The 11,132-nt window shown below is 32.8% G+C and overlaps 1 protein-coding gene and 1 pseudogene across 1 annotated transcript; both read right to left on the bottom strand.

Annotated features, from left to right (window-relative positions):
* Positions 1-408: 408 nt before the first annotated feature.
* On the bottom strand, positions 409-3,156 carry LOC112092038 (annotated as a pseudogene).
* Positions 3,157-7,786: 4,630 nt separating this feature from the next.
* On the bottom strand, positions 7,787-10,709 carry LOC21408738 (peroxidase P7). Its single transcript, XM_024167179.1, has 4 exons — positions 10,494-10,709; positions 10,006-10,192; positions 9,497-9,667; positions 7,787-8,178 (listed from the first exon to the last, which is right to left on the bottom strand). The coding sequence occupies exons 1-4, from the start codon at positions 10,707-10,709 to the stop codon at positions 7,787-7,789; spliced, it is 966 nt and encodes a 321-aa protein (XP_024022947.1).
* Positions 10,710-11,132: the final 423 nt, after the last annotated feature.

Consider the following 11,132-nt stretch of genomic DNA (forward strand, 5'->3'; position numbering starts at 1 on the left):
ATAGCAGAACTAGATAATTAAGAAGTAATCTGGATGAATAGTTTCTGTCTTAAAAGGGCTTCGAGTGAGGAAGGATTTAAATTGAGGAATTGATAATGTTTTCTCATATCAGGGCTTTTTTTTTTGTAATTTTTTTTTTTATTTTTGTAAAGTTTCCCTCTATTTTTTTAGACCTTCCATGACTTACGTTTGTATGACTATCTTCCTGTTTTTCTTTTCTTTCAATAAATTTTTTGCTTACAGAAAAAAATAACTTTTATTTATTTATCCAATAGCATACATATACGTAGACCTTACACTATATATGGAGATACAATGTTTTACAGAAGCCGCAACCACATTGCACAATCGACATAAATTTCTATGATCTTGTCTAATCTAATAAATAAGAAATGCCAAACGACTACTTTAGTTGCTCTTTCTACAGTCAGTTCTGATCTCTCCGTTCGATCCGGTAAGAGGGCTGAGATTTCCCATCTTAATCATAGCTTTACCAAAATCCAAAAGAAAGTTTGCAAGACTTGAGCTGTAGAACTCTCACTGTCGAATCTGTTGAGCCACCATTTTAGAGCTCTTGATCAGAGTGCAAAAAAGAGCTTTCTTTTTCACCATGTTTACGCAATAAGCATTGTCGAAAATGTATTTCGTGGTCACATCAAGAGAAGCTAGGCTATCATCTCCACCTAAACTGGAACAATTAGCCTTCAATGATTCAGCATAAGCTGAATCTATGTTTGTCTCATTATATATGCGTGTTCGAAATGAGAATCAACGTGCACCACCCACAGTGTGAGCTCCTATGTATTAGGGCAAATGAAAACACGAATTATGATTAGTACTTGTGTTTTATACGTACATGTAGTATTAATAAACTTGTTTACAAAGGGAAAAAGGTCAAAAAAAAAAAAAGAAAAAAAGAAATTACAATCAACAATACCTGAGAGAATAACCATTTCTTCGGTAGTAAAACCCTGTTTGAGAAGGAAGATATAATAGTGCTAAGATCTGAGAGGGCGGAGGGAAGATCGATATTAGCGGTAGTCCGGTTTGCTGTTTTGGAATCTCGTCTGCCTAACAGAACAGTCCATGTGGTGCCTCCCAACTTGCTGAATAAACAATTATATGGGCAACAATTAAGTGTGTGTGTGTATATGTGTGTGTGTGTGTGTATACATATATATTATATATTGATGAATTTGGAAAAAAGAAAAATAGTATTGCTCGTCTTACTCGAAATAGTGTTTTTAATTACTATTTTAACCCTACATTTTAAGCTTAGAAAAAATGCATGCCGTGTTTGAGCGGAGGCTTAGTGTAGCTAGGGTGCGAGCATTTGTGTGCCAACTATGTGCGTTAGTTCCTTGATGTCAATTTTCCTTCTTTTTTGCTTAAAAAAATGGCATAATATGCGTTTTGGTTGTTCTGATCATTGTACTTCTGAATTTACTTTTATGATAAATCTATACCTTAATTTCATGTATACCAGTTTTGACCAATACCTTTAGCCTTTAAAAATTATCGTAAACTGATAACCAAACAATCCTAAAGTATATATTTATCTTTAAAGATAAGTCTTAATATTTTTTGAATAATGATATTTCACCGCGAGAGAAAATATGAATTTAATATGAAATTAAAGTTCAAAGGTACATTACAATGTTAAGAATATCCAAAATACATTATATCTATTCTTAATAAACTTAAAGCACACGGCATAAAATAGCAAATAATCCATACGTATGTATTAGTATTAGTAGAAGAAATACTGTTTTTTTTTTCTTTTCTTACATTATATCTAATTAGGACAGTTTAGGCGTGCATTATTAATTTACTAGCATCGTTACCGGTAGTCAAATTTATTAATTTAATTTGAAATGAACTATATATCTCTTAGAATTGTTTAGTTTGATCCCCAAACAAGATGATGAAACTTAATTCACGTGATAGAGTAATATAAGTCAAAAATAAAGAATAATTAGTATCTTACTTTAACAACAGAATCACGAGCAGCAACAACTAAAATATCAGCGCAAGAGACCTTTCCAGGACATTCTTTTTCAAGTTTAGTTTTAATGGTATCAATAACGTCAAATCCTCTAATTGAATATTTGGGAATGCCGTTTTCTCTCCTATGAAATCATCTGTATCGTCCAACAATACGGATCCATCACAGCCCTGTTCAAATTATATATGCAGACATTTAAATTAACATATATATTATTATTTTTAATTAGTAAATAGAGAGAAATGTTAATTGATAAAAAAAAGAATAGTTTATAATCATATTCTAACTAAGTTGACATCCATTATAAGCAACTCGACGTAAAAGCTCTTCTCTTATTTATTAATAAAAATAAAACAAGCAAAACAAAATAACATCCATCCATAAAGTCTTACAAAAAAAAAAAAAATGAAGAAAGACAAACAAAAAAACCTAACGCAATGAAATAGTTCCACCCTTTTAATCAAAAGAGCTAAAAGAGTGCATAATTAAATAGTCCTATTTACGCAACTTGAAACCCTTTTCATTGCCAGCAAAGAGAGCATATTAATTTCTTTTTTTTTTTTTTTAAAGAGCGTTCGAGGTAAATCAGAAATCTCATTATTGACGCAGGGAGAATGATAGGAGCAGGATCATTCGTCATTGGCAATGGCAACTGTTCCACATAATTTTCTTCAGAATTGCAGTTATAAAGGTCAACGCCAGAATTTTGAGCATTGTCTGCAGATTCTTCCAGCTTAGTACTATTGTCGTGCAGAGATTATATATTGTTCAGAATATATTTGTGCTGTTTCTCTGATTGAAATATCTCGTATAATAATTAGCTCATACGACATTGAAAGTTAGGCGTAAGTATAACACTATAGATATTCTAGCAATTAAGAAAAAAAATTCTAGAGTTACTTAGCTATATATCTATAGGTTATTGTTCATTTCTGACAAGTGCACGAAAACATACATATATATATATATATATATGTAGAAAGAGAGAGAGAGAGAGAGAGAGAACTTACATTGATGAAGCAATCATGGAAATGGAGGCGGAGTAGTGAGGCTCCCATGCGACGGTCATTGTCTACTGCCTCGAATACTTGACGCTGAATTACATTGAGGGCATTTGGGCATGAAAGCGAATAAAAAAGAGGCGATAGCTCAGCGGAAACCCTTGTTCCTAATAGAAAGACGATCAAAATGATGGAGAAAGTATACGAGGAGAAGGAAGCCATGGCAAGGTGGAGCACGGCAAAACCTAGTAAATATTCAATTTCTACCTTGTATAGCAGGTCAACTACTGCCTGTGTGTTCAATATTTATAGATGAAGAGCTAGCTAGTTGTCAACTATCATTCCAATAAATGATTTACGCAACTACAATCGGGAATACACACACACATTCACACGATATTTAAAGAATTAGCTGACTTTTTAATGTCAAACCTTTTAATTGTATAGTTTACATGGTCTATTGCGCCTTCTCTCCTACTCAATGATTGAAAGAAAGCGTGCGATTTATTTATTCTTCGATAAGGGAGTTTACCTCTAAGACATCTAATTAATATTGAGGTATATATATACATATATATATATATATATATGGGCATAGAATTACCACATTAAGTGGCTTGGAATGGAAAATATTTTTTTTTATCGATTTCCACTATTAAATCAGTAGGTTCAGAAAAACGAATAAAATATAAATTAATTATGTATATCAAGTGTCTTCAGTAGCTTATCACTTCCTTCGATATTTATCTGCACATAAATTATATAAATTATAAATGCAGTAGCACTGAATTTAATTAATACATATATAGAAAGAAAAAAGGTACTAATTTCCATTTGGAATATTGTAACATCATTACCTGACAAAATGACTCAATTTTGCTTCAAATCATGTTCGGATAGCGACCAAAAATATCGGTGATCTTTCCTTAAAAATGGTGGTACATTTCTAGAGATCGAGGATATAAAAAGTCAGCCGGCAAATTACAAAACACACCAGCTGGCGGCTGATCACTACAAGTTTTACATATATTTTGTCAGCGCGCGGCGGCGCCAAGTTTTATTTGTATTTTAGAGTATTAGTTACAATTCTCATTTACCAAAAAACTGAAATTCAACAAGAGAGGAAAAAATGAGCTTGGAGAAAGTTCCATGCATATGAATGAGTTCTAGACTTGTACTTACCCCACACACACACGCGCGCGCACACACAAAAGCTGTTATTTATTAGTACAGCCAAGCTGCGCCTGATCTGGGTCGTTGGACCGAGACTTTTATGCTATGTTTGGTAGGAATGAGAGAAAATAAGATAGAAAGAAAATATGAAAGTGATGAAAAATAGCAATGATAGAAAGGAAATTGATTTTCTTTTATGTTGTTTGGTATGAGAAGATGAAAAAAAAATGAACTTACCTTCACTTATTTGGTATTGGAAGTTAAATTGGGAGGAAAGAGAAAATTTTACTCGTAAATTACTTTTATACCCTTAAATTTTTTGCTTGTTGATGGAGAAAATAATAGTTTAGTAACTTTACTCACTTTAAGTAGTTGTCCCTATTTTTCATCTCATTTTCTGCCCATTTGTGGAAAGAAAAAAATGATGAGACCTACATGTACTATTTTTCACTCCATTTTCTCTTCTTTTCTCTTTTCCCTCTAACCAAACAACCTACATTTTTATTTTTCCTCCCAAAATCTCTCCACCTTCTTCTTTTCTTCTATTTTTCTTTCCTACCAAACATACTCTTAAGAAATGAGGTCGTGAGAATCATTCCCAATGCAGATTAAGCTAGGCTGGCACGTACTACTATATTTTAAGGCTCTATAATAAAGTCTAAACGACACAAAATAATAATGAAAAGGATAAAAAAGAATCTAAAGTCAAGATGCTAGTCATGTTTTACATTTTATTTATTTGAACCTTCCACAAAAAGTAGGAACTGATAGTGACCGTTACCATTGGTCAGAAAATGCAATTATCGATTAAAAAGAAAAAAAAAATGCAATTTTTTTTTGGGGGAAAACCATATGCCTACAGCAGAAATTAAGGAATGCGACATGAATTGTATTTGGAGGTGTTAATTAGTTTTATTGCCACTTGTTCACTTCATTCTGGCACTAGCTAGTTTCTAGTTTTTCTTCCTCGGTACTTTGACATCCGCAATTCCGCGTCTTGTTATTGTTTGCGCTGACTTTAGCGATATGGAACTAGTATCCAATGATAATGCTAATTGATATTTCCTTACGTACGTCACTCTAATCCTCAAATCTAGTTAAATAGCAAACATAACCGACAATACTCTTAAGTTAAATAAGCACACGCCCAGAGAGAGGGGAAAAACATTGTTCCACCATTCCACCAGGTAATTCTATTCCCTCTCATATGTCAGTTTAGCTGGACCACCCAACAAGTGTGGTTGGCATAGCACAAAAAATTTTAGGTCGGGTATAGGATGACTCGTGATTATATTGTGCTCCATTAAGGACAACATGAAGTGATAGGCCGTGTCAGGCTCATAATTTTAAATATGTAGTTTAACATGACACAACGCGACAATAAACATAAATACAATGGGCCAACACGACAAACACAATCTTTTTTCTTTTTTATTATGTAATTTTCATGAAAATTTTACATGTTCTCAATAATTAAAAAAATTACATGTCTGCATAAATATATTTAATTCATTTGACCTAAAAACTATCAATCATTTGTTGAAGATTTTATAAACTACTATAAAGAGAAATATACGACACAATTGACATGTATAGATACCAACACGGGCAAATATATAGAAATTAAGGGCACGTTTGTTTAACCGTATTAGAACACCGTATTGTATAATAATATTATATTTGAAGAGACCATTGTATAGTATAAACTAATACGAATGGTAAATTAATATGTTCTATGTCATATTATTGAATACTGCTTATTTTTTGTGTATTGTATTGTATTATTTTATAGTGAATCGATGATTGATGTCAAGGATGTGCACGACTAGAGATCAAACTCAGACGGACATAGGTTCATACCAAAACCTATCATTGTTGAAAAATTGAGGAGACACAATGCAAATTTATATTTTTTTAAAAAAATTACATTTTGACCCCAAAACTCTTACAAAATTACACGTTGACCTCAACATTTTTTAAACATTCAATATTGGCCCTAAAACTTTTGAAAAATTATATTTTGATTTTAAATTTTTTTCAAAACTTATATTTTGATTTCAAAATTATTAAAATTTTATATTTTAACCTCTTATACGTTATAACACTAAACATTGTATTATATTATAATAGCAGAGCACAATAGAAGAGATGCTAAATACACACTCTCTTTCAGACTTTCTTTCAGATGCTGCTCTATTCATTTGACATGTGGCATTCTTAGTCTATCTAACAAATACACTTAACAATGACTCACTTTTTCAATCATATTTACAATACTGCCATTCTTCTAATTTTATTTTTTGTTTATTTTTATTTTTATTTTTTTTGTCAATAGAAGCTTTTTATCGTCATAACTCTTCAACTAAGAATCCTGCATCTATGCTTTTCCAGCCCCCCAAAAAAAAAATCCTACATCTTTGGTAGATGGAACCTGCAACCCAAAAACCATTATTGTGAAAAATTATCACCATCACCAAGAAGGAAAAACCTAAATGCAATGTCAGATTCACACAAAAATAAAAAGGAAAAGACACCACAAAATCTATCCTAGATCCATGGCCGGCGCCCCCTGTCGTCTCGCGAGCCCACCACCACACGAACCAGGCACCATCTCGAACTCAGGCCGTCATGAGATCCTCCATGACCATTGCGAACCCACCATCTGCACGGCGCAGACTGCGCCTCCATCTCGCCATGGTTTGTCGAACCTCTTGTCGGAGTTCAACGAGTCGGCGTCGTCGGAGAAGATGGTGGCCCTACCGATTCAGAGAGAACATTGGCCCTGGTTTGCACGCACATGCCCCTTCTCCAGCAAATCTCCTATGATTTCTCTTGTATTTGATCTTTGTGGGTAGTTGCTTTCTGGGTTTTCGGAAAGTTACTACCTTGAACGATTTCTGAGATTTTATGCTGCTTGGTGTGATCCGTACCATAAATATAGTTTAAGAAAATCAAATGATGAAGGAAAAATGAAAATTATTTGGGAAATTTGGAGGGTCTTTGCACTCTTTCGGAAGAATTTCACCAATTTTGAGGGATGCCAAATAGATTGTCTATGGTGAAATGGTTTGATAGAGTTTCAGCAGTAGAAATCTGGTTTGACATAGGGAAAATCTGGTTTGATAGAGCTTGAGGACCCAACGGGCACTGTCCTAATCGGGAAAGCTAACAAATTCTCAGGAAACGGAAAAAAAATGCCTAAACAGTGTTGTAAATATGATTGAAAGGGTGAGTCATTGTTAAGTTTCTTTATTTGATAAAATCAGAATGCCACGTGTTAACTGAATAGGGTATTATTTGAAAAAGAGTTTGAAATAGGATATGTATTTCGCATTCTTTTACAATACAATACACTTTATACAATATAATATGAACTACCAAACATGTCATAATTAATCTTATTACATCATTGTAATGGAGCCAATACATAATTATAACATGCAATTACCAATTTACCACACCGTTACATTTTTTTTAAACTTAATTGAAGGCAACTACACCGCTTACAAGTAATCTCCGTAATGTTCTAAGATCAGAACACAAAGCCATATATATATATATATATATATGCATGAAAATAATAATATTCATGGACAGGAGAATATAATTAGTTTCTTTTGCTGCACTTGCGTCTGATCTCTCCAGCAGAACCAGTGAGAGGGCTGAGTCTTCCCATCTTGACAATGGCTTTCGAAAAATCTTTCAGAAACAGTTGTGGGCTCCTGCTGTAGAGTCTGACCAGATTATCAGTTGGGCCGTTGTTGAAGAGCTGTTGGTCAGAGTGCAAAACACCCTTTTTATTCACCAAATCCCGGAAGTAATTGTTGTCAAAAGTGTTTTTGGTTGTTACATCAAGAGGAGCAAGTTTACTGTCCCCATCCCCAGCCTTTCTTGGACACTTTCTCTTCAATGATGTAGCAAAAAATGGATTTATGTTTGTGTCGTTGTAGATATGATCCCTGAATGATAGGCAACGTGCTTTACCGATTGTGTGAGCTCCTGTATATATGTATATATAGGAGTTAGGGTACTTAAAGAAAAAGGGGAAACAATAAATATAACAATTAATTATTAGGCTATTAATAACATGTTGCTTATATTATATGATCGATCCTTTTTAAAACAATATACGAATATCGATATATTATTGAGTTTCCATAGATAATATTGAAGAAATATACATATATATATACATGTAAAAAATTTTAATATATTAAGAACTCACAATGCATTTTAGCTCAAAGATAAAAGAGAAAAAAAAAGGAACTAACTATGCATCTTTTATTTTGAAATATAATTGGAATACTAATGAAATAAATAATCAAGATAGAATAATATAGTTTCCTTTTAAAACACGCTTAAATAGTACTTTTCATTTTTCAGCGTATTTTCAGATTTTCATTGATATTTTTTTCATGGATTTAGAGCCCCGATAGTAGCAGAGCCACAGGGAATCGACTCTTGTAACCCTTACTAATATCCTTTGAGCATCCATATTCATTCTCATTGAGTTAAAATATCACTACTCACATGAAGTAAGTCCCGCTAAGTGGATAGGTGAGACTTACTATTTGTGAGTGATGCGGTTCTATCTCTATGGGATGAATACCATGTTTGATATCCTTTTTTTATGTTATTCCAATACTATCATACAGCGTCAACTAAAATATCATGTCAATAAAAATCTCATGTCACACTAATTAAAAAGTGTTAAAATATTTTAACTAACATGACAATGATCTTATTAGAGGACACGAAATGAGACATTAATCGGGGGACATATGGCCTTAATCCGGAGCAACACAATATGCTTTAGTGAGAGTACATGATGTCCCCACTAAGGCTTTTTTAATTAATTATATTTATAGGCTTTGTTCGCTTTTCTAATTCGTGTTTTTAACATGAGTTGAAAAGTAAATTTACGTGAGAGAAAACATTATTGCAAAAAAGTTGAAGTTAGATTTTTATGAGAGAAAATATTGTAGCAAAAACTTGAATTGTGATTCGTTTTGGTCATAATTTTTGTAAAATTTCAATTGTAGCTTCCTTCAATAAGAATTTTTATTGTACTTTCACTTGATAAGAGAAAAGTTATAGATTATATGTTTCATTCAATAAAAACTCTTTTGAATTTTTCATGTTGTGTACCATTGAGCCAGGACATCTCTCTCATATATATTGATCTTCCTTGCCTTACATATATTAATGTTGTTGATTTCTTGTTAATCATTGCTTAAGCATGTTAGTTTGTGATGGTAAATTACATAGGTTTATTGAGAGAGGTCGTAGGGTAAATTAAACGAAATAGGTAAGTTACCTGAGAGAACAACCATTTCTTGAGTGGTAAAGCCTTTTCTGGAGAAGCTAGATATAAGGCCTGTAAGATTTGAGATGGGAGAAGGGAGGTCTGTGGTCGCATTATTTGCACTTGCTGTCCTTGAGTCTCTTCTGCCTAATTCCACTCTCCATGTTGGAAATGGAAATAGAGGTGGAATGTATTTCCCATATGGCTGAGGTCGCAACTGAAGAATTAATATTCCAAAATTGATTGAACATTAGTATTTTATCCCCCAAAAAAAAAAAACCATTAGTGGAACATGGGTAACAATCAAGGGCATAAGTGAGGATAGAAATAACTTTCTAAGAGTTTTGGATATATCTTAAAAGGTTAACCTTATATGCCTTTATTTTTTATATTTTTAAATGATGTGAGAGTCAAATTTATAATTTTACCTTTATTTACAATGACATTATGAAATTTAAAAAAAAAAAGAAAAAGAAAAAATCTCTGATTAAAGACAATTGAGAGACATATTCTTACCGCATCAACGGAGTCACGAGCAGCAACTGCTAAAATATCAGCGCATGAGACAACTCCAGGGCATTCTTTTTCTAGTTCTTCTTTTATTTTGTCAATCACGTCATATCCTCTCACCGAATCCTTATTCGGTGCTGCATTCTTCTCTCCTATGAAGTTTGTTGTGTCATCTAATAATACAGATGCGTCACAACCCTGCTCAATTACATGCATACATAACACACAATAAGAGTATACCTAGCAAGATATTAGTATCAATAATACATGCATTATCTCATGAGCAAATGGAGCACTTAATAGAGCTTAAGTTTGAAACACATTTCTAAAGAAATCTCTTTAAAAAATGGGGGGAGAGAGAGAGAGAGAGAATTTAAAGTACTTGAATAACTTGATTAGATTTTTTCCTCATCTATGGATATATATATATATATAGGCTTGATATATAAAAGGTTATAACAGTAAAAAAAAAAAAAAGGGTGAAGTAAAGAGGACTTGCATTGACAAAGCAATCGTGAAAATGGAGGCGGAGCAATGAGCCTCCCATGCGAGGCTCTTTTGCCACTGCTTTCCGTACTTCCCTTTGAATTATATTGAGGGCTTTTGGGCATGAAGCAGAATAAAAGTACTCATTTGATAGATTAGCAGAAACCCTTCCCAATAAAAACAAGATAATGAGGAACGAGCTGCAAATAGAGAAGGAAAAGGAAGCCATGACTATAAGACAATTATGATTAGTACTTAATTAATTAGCTAAAGATAGAAGTAATTAAAGGATGCAAATTATTCTTGTATCCTTACTAATTTGAGTGATCTACAGTTCTGGGACGTGGTTCTATTTATAATATATAGACATAGCTAGTTGTCAACAAAAAAAAAAAAAAAAAAATCAGTTAGGTGATGGTTTCCACTATTTTTTGTCCCCACATGATGCTATTTGATGATAATTGAAAGAAATTAATTGGATGAAATAGGCATTAACGATATTATACTAGTTCATTAGTGGATAAAGTATAATTTGAACACAATATATTATTTAGTTCGCAATGAGCACGTTTATTTGCAACAAACACTCATTATTCCTTAATGTCTAAAAGATACTGGGTAGTTATAATAAATTTAGCTAGCAAGAATCGTA

The sequence above is a fragment of the Morus notabilis genome, unplaced genomic scaffold (genome assembly GCF_000414095.1).
Source record: "Morus notabilis unplaced genomic scaffold, ASM41409v2 Scaffold467, whole genome shotgun sequence".
In the NCBI taxonomy this organism is placed as follows: domain Eukaryota; kingdom Viridiplantae; phylum Streptophyta; class Magnoliopsida; order Rosales; family Moraceae; genus Morus; species Morus notabilis.